At 33.8% G+C, this 17,090-nt stretch overlaps 1 protein-coding gene across 1 annotated transcript; it reads right to left on the bottom strand.

Moving 5' to 3' along the window:
- Positions 1–2,407: 2,407 nt before the first annotated feature.
- Positions 2,408–13,694, bottom strand: LOC139524261 (sacsin-like). The gene is made up of 6 exons (XM_071318989.1): positions 13,544–13,694; positions 12,746–12,850; positions 12,033–12,180; positions 9,600–11,078; positions 3,400–9,329; positions 2,408–2,809 (listed from the first exon to the last, which is right to left on the bottom strand). Exons 1-6 carry the CDS (start codon positions 13,676–13,678, stop codon positions 2,531–2,533), a joined length of 8,076 nt encoding a protein of 2,691 aa, XP_071175090.1. The 5' UTR covers positions 13,679–13,694; the 3' UTR covers positions 2,408–2,530.
- Between the last annotated feature and the right edge of the window lie 3,396 nt (positions 13,695–17,090).

The raw sequence follows: 17,090 nt of genomic DNA, 5'->3' as shown, positions 1-17,090 counted from the left end.
TTGAATAAAAATCCGGGACTAATGCATTTTGTACAACGCAAATAAGATGAAGTGAAAGATAATAAAAATTAAAGTATGTTTTAATGAAACATTTTTCTGTATCCTTAATATCCTGGTTTGTTTACATTACACATCTTTTCAACTAACTTCGCGTAATTTATACACTGGGTAGGTTATAAATTATGTAATTTAAAAACACCTCCATCATAAGCTTGTCTGACATGGGTCTTGACACCCTCAGGTCTAAAGACTCAATAAAGAGTCAATGACCTATGTACCAGTTAATGTAAGTTGCAGTTTAAACAAAAATTTTCATTTCCCGTCAGCCGAGAGTTTTTGTTTAAAAGAAAATCAAGAATCTAATAACTATATAAAATATTTCAAGTAAAAGATAAATATTATACACACTTGAGACTTTTTAAAATCCAACTTCGCAGCTAAGTAATGTATGAAAAACATTTCAGAGGTAATAAAATTGAGAAAGGAAATGGGAAATGTGTCCAAGCGACAACAACCCGACCATAGAGCAGACAACAGCCGGAGGCCACCAATTGGTCTTCAATGTAGCGAGAATTCCCGCAACCGTAGTTGTCCTTCAGCTGGCCACTAAAAAATATGTATACTAGTACAGTGATAATGGACGTCATACTAAACTCCGAATTATACACAAGAAACTAAAATTAAAAATCATACAAGACTAACAAAGGCCAGAGGCTCTTTATTTTGGACAGGCGCAAAATTGCGGAGAGGTTAAACATGTTTATGAGATCTCAACCCTCCCCCTATACCTCTAGCCAATGTAGAAAAGTAAACGCATAACAATACGCACATTAAAATTCAGTTCAAGAGAAGTCCGAGTCCGATGTCAAAAGATGTAACAAAAGAAAATAAATAAAATGACAATAATACATAAATAACAACAGACTACTAGCAGTTAACTGACATGCCAGCTCCAGACCTCAATTAAACTGATTTAAAGATTATGTCTTCATCATATAAATATCAGGCACAATTCCTCCCGTTAGGGGTTTAGTATCATACCATCATAAAACATATGAGAAGAACATAACCCGTGTCATGCCAACAACTGTTTTTAAATGTGTTTAGTTCCGATGCAAGCTACCATTAGATTTTTATTGCGGAAAAAAGGGGGTAAATAAATTTAAAATAAACAGGTTCAATCCTCTTCTTTTTTAAATGCAGGTTGTGCATGTTGTCTTGATCAGTAGTATCAGAGAAGACGATTATTGTGAGATATTAGACAAAAAGGCTAAACATTATAGATAAAAATAGATATTAAAACGCAATAACTTCAGTAGTCTGACAATTTGTTTTTCAGTATTTGTAGATCTTATCATGGTGATCATCTTTCTTTTTTAGTTTCCCTCTGTCTATATCTATTATACTTTGAAAGTTATGTACAAGAATGAAAATAAATGTTTAGATTTGACCATAGAGGTCAATTACTCCTACATCAAGTCGCACAACATTTTTGACGTAAATGTACAGCATAGAGATCTCAAAATTCTAAACAATGAACGTTCCGACATATTTGCTTTATTCATAGAAGTTTTCAAGTAATAGACAAAACTTGCATTTTACCCCTATGTTGAATGTTTTGCCATGTCGGCATTTAAGAAATGTTGGTTTGCAGGCGGGGTCATCGGAGACATGTTTTCAAAACTAGATACCCCAATAATGATTGCTGCCAACTTAATTCATCCTAGTAGTTTCAGAGGAGAAGATTTATGAAAACCAATAACGACGACAGACGACGACGGTGACTGACGACGAGGACAAACGCCGACAACAACCGACGACGACGGACGATGGAAGCTGATATTTCTGGATGAATACATTTATTTTTTTGGCAATATGCTTCTAGCAGTAAATAAAAAAAGTGCAAATTTGTCAATGTATAATTATAATACATTACATTATATACGTGTATATATATAACAATCAAAAAGAAATAAACAATTAAACAAAAAACCTCATTAAAACTAAAAAGAAAGAAAAAAGAAAGAAACACATATTGTATGAAGAAAATTAAAAAATACAACAACAAAAAGACAATAAAAGTATTCACATTATTCTTGTTTAAGAGGAAAGAATCTTCAAAATTATTTCTCACTAACAAGTATCTTTGATAAAAATGACTTTCACGTGTACAATTTTGGTAAAAAATGTTTGATGTACAATTGGTTTTGTAAATATTTTCCATTACATTCATTTTTCTCGGAATATGGAATAAAACAATAAGTGTCTCTTTTGTTTTGGTAAATATTTGGTTTAATTGACTTTCGAAAAACTGATATTCACTTCGGCCGTTGGCCTCAGTGAATATCAGTTTTTCATAAGTCAATAAAACCACATAATTATTTTCCTCATCAAAAGAAAGCAATTGTACAACATTCAAATATGAGACACACATGTACAATATAATATAGATAACACAAAGCTAAAAGGCATATTGTTACCCAGACAAAACATTGTTATCAGAGTCGACGGTAAACATTTGATTTACAGCTCAAAGACTGTTAATGTATTTTTCTTGCACCTCATTGATTATTTGTTCGGTAACTTGTAATGCTTCCAGTGCATCCTCCTTTTCATATAAATCTGCTGGTAAAGCACGATAAATAGGATATCTCATCTTCTCAATGCTTCCAATTGTGTTTTGAAGTTGACAAGCTATAGGAAGTAATTCTGTATCTCCTTCTGGTATATGCGCTGTCAGACTATGGACACGTTGAACCTCATCAGCATTTATGGTATACATTGCTCCCTTTATTGCCTTTTCTGCTGCCTGTAAAAAGATGATTGTCTTAGAGCAGTTGTAAGCATTCTTCTGTTCAATGGAAAATAAAAATGAAAACAATTACGGAATCAAAAGAAAAAAACGTGATTTAAATGATACAGAAAAGTACAGAATTTAGAATAGTACACGTGATCTTTTGAACTCCAGACTAGCACACAACCACACGACCACAGATGCGATTCGATAATCTAAAGAAAAAGACGTATGATCCATGGGGTAAGCTTTAAACCATAAAAATCATATAAAGAATTAGGTTTAAAAGTGTTTGTACAATTCACTGCATATAAAATAGTTGTTAACAAACTTATTGAAACTTTGAGACTGAAATTTGATTGGAGAACTTGTCCTGGATTCAAATTAAAACCTTGTTCATAAAATTGAGGGTTTTTCCTTAAGCTTAGGTTGGAACTGCCATAAGACACTTGTACGAGTTTGTGTGTCATATTAAGGCTGTTTTGGTTTTTGAAGGTCTTCGAATGTTTAATGAATGAATTTGGCTTTTAAAATTTGACCTAAAAAAAATATCCAAGAATCACGTTTTTAGGCTATGGGGAAACCCTACTTTAAAAAAATAGTACCTGCTGACAAATAATACATATCCAGTTGTAGCCTTTGGACAGCTCCTTGTCAATCGTTTTTTTCGTCAACTTTGCTACTTCCAAGTCGTATTTTGCTTGTTGAAGCCAACGTTTCCCTTCATCAGGCTGTGGATTTGGCTGTTGGTTCATTCTAAACCTCATAGCAGCACTTAAAGTCAAATCGCTTCTATGACTGCATTCGTCGTCATTCAAATGAAAAGTTTTAGAGTTTATTTCTGATATTTCTTTTATCATCAATAGTTCTGACATAAGCATATTTCTAGGTGAGGAACTACCAACATTAAGAATATATTCCGCATTTTGTTCGTCTGATAAGATAACATCTAAAACTACTCCGTATTTATAGCGCTGTGCATTTTCCCAATCGCTATAAACTACAAAACTCTTCAGTTGTACTATATACTCCAGTGGAACTAAATATTCAGCAAGATCTTTTGGAACAAGTGAGCCTGGAAGAGGAACAAACGAAATAATTCCAGTTTCTTCCATTGGTGGTATACCGATATCGTCCAGGCGTTTTGAAAATTCCAATGGACTGAGGTCAATTTTTGATAATATTTTCAAAATTTGATCTTTTTCAATGTTTCCATTCCATAGCGGTTCAATTGCAGAGGCTAACTCCAAATCATATAATGAAAGCCACTTGACTGCTTCTACATCAAAAGATGTAAAATACAGAATATTCTTTTTCTTATCTAGGTAACACCGTTTTGAAACTTCCGTTTCATTTAACCTTCTAGTGTTCAGAGTTAATATAGTTTGCAATTGTTTTACAGTGCAGATTTGAATTGTTTTCAAATTTGATTCGATGTCTAGAAGTGAACTTTCTTCTATTTGCCTATTTCTGGACGAAGCGTTGTACTTTGCAAGACGCAAAATTCCTTTTAAAAAGTGGTCGCTGGTTAAATAATCCTTTAGCTTATCTGCAATATCGCTATTCAGGAATAATTCATCAGTGGAAATAACTTCTTCATAAATGGAAGTATTTGCAAAAATAGGTCGCAACTTTTTTGGAAGTTTCATAAATATTTCCTCTATCTGACTTTTACTGAGAGAAAATATTGTTAAGTCTGCCGACAGGTTGAGAGTTCCGTTCTTCATTATCCTTTGTCTTTCGTCATCTCTTGTTTCCAGAAATATCTCTGAAGATGGAACCAAACGATAATCCGTTGTCATTAAAATCAGATCATCGAAATCAATCTGCTTTTCATCGATATCAGTCTGACTTTCATCGAAATCAATCCGACTTTCATCGCTTTCAGTCTGCCTTTCATCGCTATCATTCCGACTTTCATCGCTTTCAGTCTGACTTTCATCGCTTTCAGTCTGACTTTCATCGACATCTATCTGACTTTCATCAACCATTGTTGTTTGAAGCATCTGAACAAGACCTTTGATCGCTTTCTCCACCTGTTCAATTTGCTCGATATTTAATCTTCCTTTACCAAAGTCCTTATAAAAATTCGACAATACTTTAGCGTATGCTTTAATTGTTGGTGTATCTGTCATTCCGAGAAAACGAAATAATTTATAGAATGGTGCATATTCCTCTGGTGCTTGAATAAGATAAGGAACTATTTCACTTCCACTTGATAAATTTTTCACGATGTTTTCAGCTCTAACGAATGTTTTGTGTTTCTTTACATGGACAAGTGGTATACTTGACAATTTTCTGAGCAGTCCGACCTCAAACTCAGACTGAGATATTGTATTGAAATACTTATATATTTCTTCCATTATACTTTCCACAAAAACATTTTGATTGTCCTTCAATGAAAGACTGAGAGAAGCACATACATTTTCTGTATGTTTTAAAACACTTTCTTCAGATGGCCTTAGTTCAACATGCAGTCTATTCATTAATTCGTCATCCATAGCATAGGTTGGTAAAGTTGGCTCAACGGTCCATACAATATGAAATCGGTTGGCCGACAGTGAACCCTGAAATCGCATTAATGTATCTCCGGATATTCCTGCGTGTATTGATGTAAACTCGTCGCCTATTTCCTGAGGGAAAATGAAGGCTATTGTTCTTATTTCTGATATAAAACCCCGAATGTTAGTACTTCTGTGTTTCTTCTTTACGAAATTAAATATTTTTTCAACCAGTATTTTGGACTTCATCGTTTTTTGCTTATAACACATTTTGGTTCCAGATATTTTGGTTATTCTTTTGGCAAAGTCGATTAAAATTTCTTTAGATTTCTTCGTTTTCATTCCTGCTTCTTTAAGTAATTCATGCCAAATAGGTTCATCGAAAGGTGTTGTTGGGAATTCCGACTCGTCACACATTTCTTGGAACAGTTGTTTCTTTCTGCTAAAGAATGCAGAGGCCTTTTTCTTTTCATTATTCTTGGAAATAAATTTCGCTTCCTTCAGTTTTTCTTTAATTCTAATGTCACGCATTAAGTGTTCTCGTATATATGTCAAATGGACCATACGATCAGATGTGTTAAGCAAGTGAATGTTTGGTAAAATCCACGTAGCATACAGATGTACAATTGGAGGAACCATTGCATTGTCCGATGGGACCCAACAATTCATAGCTTTATATAGTCTATCACAATTGGGGTTGTATTTAAGGACTGTCATGTTCATGGAGTTCAACAAATTCTGTAATCCGCTTATAGGCATTCTAGAATCGACTGTGGTTGCAACAATGTTTGAATAAACTAAGGACTCTATTATTCCATCTATGTTTTCAAAAATACAGAATTTTCTCATGTCTCTGAGGCGGTCCTGGGAGATGTTGTCAATATTTTGACTGAAATAACCAAGGATAACTGCACATTCATGACAGGTCAACTCAATTCTATGTTTAGGAATCCAGTACGTCAAACAGTCAAATGTCTTATTTGCATCTGAGTAAGTAGCAAGTAACGACAAGTTTCCTTTCAAATCACGTTTTATTAGAGATTTTGGAATTTTCAATTTTTCAATTATCATTGCAAATCTCTTGTCACCCTTGAATGTTCTCCCATCCACTACACAGTGTCCCTTTCCAATTGGAACAAGAATGTTTTGTGTTCCAAAGAGAGCTGGAATTAAGCACCAATTGTGTAACGATTGTGGAATAATCAAATCATTATCATTGTCTTGTAAGGACTTAAGTAATATCCAAAATTCGTCTATCCATTTTTCTGTAACTGGAGTTTTCTTTTGATTCCAATCAATAATACTTCCGCTTTTGAGTCTGACCTTGTCTTGAGATCTATCTAAAAGTGTAGCAAAATTCTTTAAATCTAATTTTTTAAATAAATCAGAAGATTTACATTCCTTTGTGTATTTTGTAAGAGATTGCACCAAGCTTCTATGAACAAAGCATCCCTCCATACCAGTCAACAGGTCTTCAAATTCAGATAAAAAGAATTCATTCCTGAGTTGTATTGGATGAATTAAACCATCACCTGTCATCAAAAGCGGAAGACCTACGATATCTTTCCAATTAATAGCCTTCAGAAGGTAGTCCAAGCAAAGTTCTAAATCATCAACTGGTATGACGTTAACTTTTGTTTCCCGTTCAATACTAAAAAGTGTGTTGAATTTCTTTTTCATGAACACACTTACAGATTTAGGTGAGACGTTTTCTTTACAAACACATGCAAAGTCAGACGTTGATAAAGAAGAGTAAACATTGTGTCTCTTTCTACCATTGTGGTTTTCACATGTTTTTGAAAAGCTTTTTCCTAAATCTTTGGAACCACATACTAGTTTCATGCCCATGTTGACAAAGAACTGTCGTAATTGTCCTGCCTTTTCTTGCACTGTGTCATTAGTTGCACTATCTCGCCAGTCACTACCGGTAATTTGAGAATCCAAATCGTCAAAGAATACATCATGTGACTCTCCTTCATATACCCATTTAATGTTTATATGTTTGGACGATCCTTGTGTATCTTGAACAAAGAGTGAAGTGTATTCAGGACTTACAGGGAATAAACTTGCTCTTCGTGTCTTTATACTTTGATAGAAATAGAATAACAATGCTTGCCAATACCTGTGTTGGGTATTATCAAGAGGAAAGTGAGCCAAAAAAGTTTCTAATTGGTTAAACTTATTGTCCTCGTGAAATAAAAATGACTTAAATTCTTCTATGCAACTCACATAAGCATGAGACACGTTTTGTTTTAATAGAATTGTATTCCATTGGTATCTGTTATCGTTTTCTTTTTTTGAGTGACTAGATTCAAATAGTTGTTTTCTAGAAGAATCAAGCTCAAAATGGCCATTGATATGAACAGTGAGACCCGTTGTGGATGGAAGTGGTAGCGTACTAAACACCCTGTATTTGGTTTTTGGTCGTTTGTCGTCTGTGGTGTTTTCGGACGATTCTGCAAGAACAGCGACACCTCCAACTGGCAGACGTTTAATGTCGTTTACAACATCTCGTGTTGTTTGGTCAATATTTTGAAGGCCAATAGCTTGAACAATTAAGTATGTCTTGTAATGTTGATTTTCCTCGTTTATTGTCATTTGATATCGATATTCTTCAAGCTCACTACACTGATAAGTGGATGAAGAATTGAGAAGTTGTACATTTCTTCCTACCGAATCCTGAAATCTGGTTCTTGTATTAGCATCTGACTTTGTGAGATCTACTTCAGCTTTCTTGATCAATTCCAAGTTGTCAGTATTTTCGTTTATTTGTGAAATTTTAATGCAGTTTACATTCATTAGAAAAATTAGGCTATCTACTATATTTTCTTTCATACATTCAATCAACTGTAACGTTTCTGTTTCAGGATCTGAATTTTCGGTAATCAGCAGTTCTGATGATGTCATCATAGAATGATTTCTAAGAGGAAACCGGAACCATGTACCAGTATCTGACGTCAATACGTCGCCGATATGAGAACGATAAACCGATGAATACTTGTCTATGAGTTCATCCAAGTTCATTCTCATTCCAGGTTGGTCATAATGTGCATATGGAGCATATTTGCAATGGGGATCAAAAGCACAGAAAACCCCTCCTCCTAGGGAATCTGTTCCTTTTGTAATAAAGGATGGAACATCAGTTATATGGTAAACGGCGTTAAACCCGAACCCAAATTGTCCAGCCTTTGATTTGTCTCCACATTTTCCGCCAATTCCTAATTCTTGTATTCCTTTAATATCTGTTTCTGTGAAACAAGCATTGTTGAACACACAAAGTGCGGGTCCTAAAAGTGGTTCCCATCTTTCATCAAATATCCCGTCGTTGCCTTTACTGTGTTGTCGCTTATCGTACACAAAATGTACTTCGGTTGCTCCTGCGTCATCGGCATTTTGTAAAAGTTCATTTAGAAATGAATGATCAATTGGGTGGTCACGAAGTATCCCTTTTATCCGTGTTGTCAGGTCTTCCTTCTGCCCAAATGAAGTGGCACTAGTAACTTCTGAATTTGGTAAGTCCAAAGTGCGTTTAAACCCAAGAATTCTTTGAATCCTGTTTTGAAGATCTTTATCGTTCTTGCACAACTGAATTAACGAATCAAAAGTTGGAATCTTTATATAATTTCCTATAAGAATATGTTTGCATGGTTGAAGTACATCGCATGGGTATGGTATCACCTCTACTCCCACAGACTCTAGTATAGTCTGTATATTGCTAGCAATGTTAGGACATCCTTCGTAACTTGAAAACAAATATGATCTGTTCATAGTAAGTAAATGTGCAATAGTTTGAAAGTTGTTTGATTCTGGTTTTCTTCTTGGTATCAAGTGGATATCTTCAAATGGTTTCAAATCATGTGGATCAAACGAATTTATCAATTTCCATACTTGTGTTATCCAGTTTATGGTCAGTGGAGACTCTTCAATGATCTCAGCTACTCCGTCTGTGTCAAAAGGATAGCATTGTTGCTTTATTACTGACTGTAACAACATGGGCAGATCATCCAAATGTAAACAACATAGTTGATATTTTTCTGAAACAAATGATAAAATATTATTAGCGTATAGACATTTTTGTAAAAAAACGTTGATTTGTCCTACACGAGTTCAATCATTAAACTTTATACACCAATAAAAATGTCTAGCGAATATAAGCAATGCCAAATTCCCAAGGTAAGATGTGATAAATTAAAAAAGGACCAGGTTCCTGACTTTTGAAAACTACTTAAATATTTTTAATACCAATACTGTACGTTTTAATTTGATAATTTTTCATGGTTATCTACTACATTTTTCATATTTACCACTAGCTGCAATTTCTTTTAAACTTTGATAGGCTGGTTTGGAAAGACCATCAGTCTTGACAATTCTGTGCTCAAGTCCAGGGAATACTCTTCGCTGATCAGCTGATAATATCAAAAGCTTTTCTTCGGGTTCTTCATCATTCTCATATGGACGACGAAAACACACGTAATCTCCATTCTCTACAGGAATAAGTTCTATGCCATCAATGTCTAAGGTGGGGTCCTGCAAAATGTATTCAAGTAGGCATATTCTCATCTCTTCAGCATATGCTTCAGGAAGAACTGCATTTTTCAGTAAAGTTACCATGAAGGCAGGAGTAATCATTGTTATTTCTGAACGGTCTAATATTGATGGAATGTTTCCTCCTATTTTGATAACAGGTTGTTTGTGATCAAGTAAATATGTTGTGACTCGAGTTTTAACTACTGCATTATTTGTTGGTGGATTTAATGCTACCTCTTTGGTGACCCAATGGTTATCTGTAAGTTCTGTGAAGAAAATGGGCAAGGTCAAAAGCTCTTCATAAACAGATTCTGTATATGGTTTCCAGAATGTCTCTACTTTATCAATGTCTGGAATACAGTTGTAAACAGTGGAAACTAACTGTTCAGAATTACCATTTCTATCACTGGTGGATATTAGATAATTGACTAATAATTTGTATGTACTCGGTATGAGTTGAAAAAGTTTTTCGTTCCATAGTACAAATCTATCTGTTGAACGTTTGTCAGGAAGTTTCAGCTCGCGTCTATTCTGACTGATGGCAAACGGTCCTTGTACACATACGGGAAACCCAGTGATGCATGTTTCCGGCAAAGGTAGGTAATTGAAAATTCGACCACCAATCATAGGTTTATCTTCGCTGCTTGTATAATGATATGCTAAAGTTATGTTTGGTTTACAGTGTGGTCCTATATCAAATTCGTCTCTTTGATTATTAGACGTCCTATCGGTCTGATTAACAATCAACCATTTATTTGTCTGACTAGGGGTTTCTGCTGTTGTTAACTTAATATCAATTTCCCTGATTAGACACTCATCTGAAGTATTTTCCAAAGGAATGGTATTTTCTGGAAAGTTTGTTTGTGATAAAATCTGTGTTCGTTCAACTTGAAAATATAACTTAGTGGGGTCCTTGTGATTGTACATTTGTATTTTATGTAGATTATTAAGGAAAAGCAAAACAATCGACGCATCATCTGCAAAATTGTTTAACAGTTGTTCTATTTTACTTTCTGAAAAAATATTTTTCGACAATTCACTTTCTAGCTTGCGAAATGGAAACCAAAACAAAGTTCCATCATAAAAATTGTTTTGTATAGTCTCTTCTGTCAATCCGAACAATTCAAAACATGACTTAATGTGTGTTGAAGTTAATATAGTAGAGAAAAGGTTCTTTAGTTCGAAGTAGCCACATGAATGATGTCGAAATGGATCTATCAACAGAACTCTACCTCCGCTTACTATTAGAGGGTGGTCTATAAAAAAAATAATATCGAAATAAAAATGTTCACAAAAAAGCATTCTACTCTATGGTATGAATATAAGTCAAGAATAACATATTATAATCAGTCGCCTGGAATAGGTTATATGAGTTGTTACATAAAAATATTGTACCGTTTTTTTTAAATTATATTTTCAGGAAATGCCAAGTAAGTGTTGTATAGATATGAAATATTCAAAGTTTTGACATTTTCTAAACATTTATATGTAGTAATAACACAATGATGTACCCCTAATTTAGACATTTTCCCCTATTATGTATGTTTGTAATGTTAACACCTTATCTTGTCAGTATAATGGATTTTTTATTCGACTCTCATACATGTACACGTAAGAGGTTAAGCTAGTTATCAAACCAGATTTATTCCTCCATTTTCGACATAGAAAATGCCTGTACAAGTCAGAAATATGGTCGTTGTTATCCATTAATTTGTTTGATTTGTTTGAGGTTTTGATTTTGCAATTTGATTGGGAACTCTTCGTTTTGAATTTTCCTCGAAGTTCGGTATTTTTGTCATTTTACTTTTTATTAGTATATCAAATTTAACTAAGACTTGTTTCAATCTTTATATTGAGAATAGAAAATCAAAATGGGGGAAAGTGTCAAAGAGACAACATCCCGACCAAAGAGCAGAAAACGACCGAAGCTAGGCCACCAATGTATCTTCAACACAGCTAGAAAATCCCACACCGTGCTTCAGCTGTCCTCTAAGCAAATAAAATGTGCACTAGTTCAGTGATAATGGATACAAAACTTGTTTTGTTTTCTCACTTAACTTAGTTTGCTTAATCTGTTAAGAAAGTGATTTAACTGAAATAATGTACTGTACACCTGTCTGATGAAAAATGGATAGACGTATCTGTTAAATAAAAAAAGGAACTTTTATATCTTTATTTTTAAAAGAAACATAGATTTGTGTAAAATGTACCTGTCAGATGAAAAATGGATTTGAATCCTTGTCCATATTTTCCTATTTTGTTTTCCTCTGTCTCCTTGTGACTTTTACACACTGATCTTATATTTGTCCAATCAACTTCATTGAAAAGGGCATCATTGTAAACACATACTCCTGGAGACTGAAAAGTAAGGTGTATAAAAAGTTAAAAAAAAAACAATATTAAAGAACCTTAAACTTGCCAGCCGAATGGGTTAAAAAGATGGTCGACCATGATGGAACACTTTAGAATTCAATAATGTGATAGACGTTCAGTAGTCGATACGAACCTTTTTTTTTTAATCACTTTAAAAATGCTCTATCGAAGTAAAGCTCATTTTGCGGACAGCATACATCTATTTCCTTTCTTTTAGTGTGATATGAAGGAATTTCTCTCTTAAATAATACGAAAATTCTGATATCATTCAAATATCAGTGAATCAAAGCGTTATTCTTAAGTTTTTAACTTGGAATTTTGTATTTACATTGAAATAAATGTTATGAAAAATAAATGCTTGATTTCATCGGGACCTAGGTATTTCAAACACCATATATACATGATTCGTAACATATTTTGAATTTGCATTGAACTACATCAAAAAAAATCAAACTGTGGTTGTGTCGGAAACTACCTGTAGGTCAAGCATAAGTCTTATAAAAAAAAATCAGATACATGCATATAATATCTTTAAAACAAACTAAAGTACCTGAAAATATTTTTCGAATTCAGGCGGAGATGAAGTAGATGTTTCTGGTATAAACAAAATCTTCATCACTGTGGCTTCCGCATCTTCTGCATTCTGCACTAGTTCCTGAAAACAGGTTAACAGAATAGAAAAATAACATGCCAATCAAAATCAATAGTAAAATCTAGGCAAAACAATGAAGAATAATGGGGTTCTTTAATACGAAAAATGATTCATCGTAGAAAATAGATTAAAATTAAATCAAAAATAAATTTAAATTGATTTTGTTTTGCCCTTGCGTTGTCAATGTTGTCATAATAGGAAAACAAAAGATTATGGAGTATCCATCCATGCATGACACACAACATTTTTTTTATATGAGTTTGAATATCCCTTGTGTACCTTTCGCTTCTCTTTTATAGAGAATAATCTTAAAACATTGTCTAAAAAACTTAAGAATACAGAAATGAGCCCCCTTCACCCAGGAGTATAGTAATTGTGTTTAATCTCAAATGGTGTTGCTTTAAGTGATGCATTTTAAAAGAAATAAAAAGAAATTAGTTTGTCCCTGAAATTTAATTATCGTAGATTCTTTTGAAAACACGAGCTACCACAATCAGTGGTAAATCTTTGCTTCCATAAAAAGGTTAACAAAGGAAACTTTCGAATTCCATGCAAAAGGATAGATTGTCTTGATATCTTTTGGTTTTGCATTCCTGAAATTATTCCGAAAGCTAAATGACAAATAATATGAAATAAATGGTTGTACAGAATTATGAAGACATAAAAATGAATAACTTCTTTAAAGATTTAGCTTACGTGAAATATTTGAGCATCTTTTGGGTACTCTCTTAGAATATTCTGTAAAAGTTTAAGTAACGGTGGTTGATCCATTGTAACCCATTTCCCTCCTAGTTTTGTTTCCTGGTCGTCCATTCTGGTCATGGAAGCCATGCTAGGTTTTACCCTAACAATCTGAAATTACAAGTACTATGTAAAACTTTAAAAAAAAAACCAGATTAAGTTCTAATACATTTGCAGGTCCTTCAAAAATAGCGTTATATTGCTTGTTGTGTGTAGAAGGTAAGATTAAAAATTATAACGTGTATGTACTTCTCATAAACCCTACTCAATCGCTCTATTGTACATCCTTGCAGTAGAAAGCAATGTTGAATAGTTGTGAATAATGTGTATATTTGTTATTCTCGTGGGATTTTGTCTGATGCTTGGTCCGTTTCTGTGTGTGTTACATTGTAGTGTTGTGTCGTTGTTCTCCTCTTATATTTATGCGTTTCCCTCATTTTTAGTTTGTTACCCCGATTTTGTTTTTTGTCCATGGATTTGTGAGTTTGAACAGCGGTATACTACTGTTGCCTTTATTTATACAGTTACTATCTGAATATACATTTTAAAGCTCGACTTTATCACTTTGGATTGTATATCTTTTTTTTTAGAGTATCACACCAGTTTCATATGGACCTCTTATATAGAGACTTATTTTGGTCTCATAAAACATCTAAAATTTTAAAGATTTCCTGATAAAAAAAAATGTTCACTTGCTGTCAACTGCAAGAATGTACACACTATACTTTCAATTCAAAAGCAAACACAAATTCAGCAACAATCTTTGGGGTTATCAGTCAGCGGTATTAAGTTCACGTTTTGCTTTTCCTTTTTTTAAAGACAGCAACTTGTTCCAAATATCACATAATGTCAAAATTCTTACTCGAAATGACTACTCATATTTAACAATGGCTTAAAAAAATAACGCACAATAATTTCACAGCCGCTTTCAGCTGACATAATTCAATGGCGGATCCAGAACTTTTCATAAAGGGGAGGCGGCTCCAGTCATGCTTCAGTGTTTCCCTATATAATCAACTACATTTTTCTCACGAAAAGGCGGGCCGGGCCATCAGCCTCCACCCCTGGATCAGCCTATGCATGATATTCGAAAAATACAAGCAAATGTCGTTGGCGTTGTGCCCACATCCCGTGTCGGACGGATGTGTTAGATCTTCGAACAAGTTAATCAGAAGAATTCAAATGTGTGTATGGTGTATTTCTACAAGCACGTGAATTATAGAAGTAAGCATGCTAAGAGAGATAATTTTTCAGTTCCTATCGTTAATTATTCATTTTTAGATGTTGGCGTTCCCTTGTCACCATCTTATGGTGTTTACATATCTCAACTTGTACGACTCGCTCGTGTATGTAACAACGTATTAGAATTTAGCGAGAGAAATTTATGTATTACTGAAAAATTATTACACCAGGGTTTTTGATATCACAAACTAGTCAAAACATTTACTCAATTTTATCATCGGTACAAGGACATCATTCCTAAATATAACTCAACATGCAGACATCTTATACGTTCAGGTATTTCACATCCAATCTGTTGTGGAAATATTCTTTACAAAGAACAAAAATGTCAGTATTTACCTCAAAAGGTAACAAAACCTTTAAACAGACTTATTAAGAATGGAAATAGTTACTATACTGTTGTCAGGTCATTAAAGATTGCATATGTTGGCATTAATATTGATTCACTTTAGGTTCCTTGCATCGGAATTAAACAGATTTATTCTAAAACCAGTTGTTGACATGATACGGGTTATGTTCTTCTCATATATTTATGATTGTATAATACTAAACCCCTAACGGGAGGGATTGTGCTTGGTATTCATATGAGGAAGACATAATGTGTCAATCAGTTTAATTGAGGTCTGGAGCTGGCATGTCAGTAACTGCTAGTAATCCTTTGTTAACTTATGTATAATGGTCATTTTGTTTAATTTCTTTTGTTACCTATTCTGACATCTGACTCGGTTCTCTCTTAAGCTGAGTTTTACTGTGTGTATTGTTGTGTGTTTGTTTTTTTTACATTTGCTAGAGGTCTAGGGGAGGGTTGAGTTCCCAAAAACATGTTTGACCCAGCTGCATTTTGCGCCTGTCCCAAGTTAGGGGCCTCTGGCCTTTGTAAGTCTTGTATGATTTTTAATTTTAGTTTCTTGTGTATAATTCGGAGTTTAGTATGACGTCCATTATCACAGAATTATTAAACATATCTGTTTAGCGGCCAGCTGAAGATCTTTAGTTCAAACTTACTTTATTTTCTTAAATGTGCAAAAGGGATGAGACACGAGTTAGGACTCCTCCGGGCGTGGGAGTTTCTCGCTGCATTGAAGACCCGATCGTGGCCTTCGGCTGTTGTTTGCTCTATGGTTGGGTTGTTGTCTCTTTGACACATTCCCCATTTCCATTTTCAATTTTATGGTGTTATGACCTGTCTTATTTGTAAACAGCTAAATGTGTACATGTATATGGGGTTTTTTTTTCTACAAGCACTTGTATTTAAAAAGTAAGCAAGAACTTGGCGGATAAAGATTGCTCAGGTAGGGTGACCTCTTATTTGCAGACAGCTATCGGATTGAAATCTTCACTTAGTTCTTATATTGACTTTTGACCCAACAGAATTCTTCAAATAAATCAAAACTTAACAGCAATAACTGTCCGGCTCTAGATTTAGATATCTCAGTATTACAACCAGAAATTCTACACAAAGGCATGATTTCACTTTTGATATTTTTTTCTTTTTTGGACGGTGATTTTGCAACGTCTTACGTTAGTTATGTTCGTGTCTTGGTGACGTTATTGATTTCAAAGAGAATAATCTATGTATACATGTAACTATTGAATTCTTAAGGTGTATATGTTGTGTACAAGTAACGTTTTTTACAGGTTATAACATGTATAAAAGTTTTGTACAAATTATAATTTGTACAAGACAAAAATACAAGTTATAACATGTACAAAAGTGCCACATGTACAAAATATTGCTTAAAAATTGGTTTAACTTGTACAAAATTGGAAAATAAAAATATGTTTCTATTATGCAAGTGCATAGCCAGTATATATTTTACAATGAAATCGTTGGCATGTCGAGGGAACAAAAAATTATTCTTCTGCCAAAATAATCCTGTTTTTAAAAGAGAGGATAGAAATTTTGATAAGGAGTGTTAAGCAAGCAAAAGATGGAGGTACAACTACTGACAAAGAATGAACCTTTCTGAAGCAGTATGAGATATTGACAGCTGGAATCCTAGAAAACATAATATCTTATGAAAGGTACATTTCAGTATGTTAAAAGTACCTTTTCAAAATACTGGATTCTTATCAAGGGTACATTTCTGTTCAAATTATAGAATACTTTAAAAATGTTTGCAGTTTGATAAAATTTCACAGTCACTTCGCTGTACTGTAGTACATAAAAATGACGTTCGACTCATGCGATGATCTATTTAATCATCCAAAAAATATTGCTGCATTAGTTTTGCATACTCGTCATTTATGCATTAGGTCT

This window comes from Mytilus edulis, chromosome 5 (genome assembly GCF_963676685.1).
Source record: "Mytilus edulis chromosome 5, xbMytEdul2.2, whole genome shotgun sequence".
NCBI lineage: Eukaryota > Metazoa > Mollusca > Bivalvia > Mytilida > Mytilidae > Mytilus > Mytilus edulis.
Note: the sequence above shows the minus strand (reverse complement) of the source record. Positions and strands in the feature narration are given on the sequence as shown.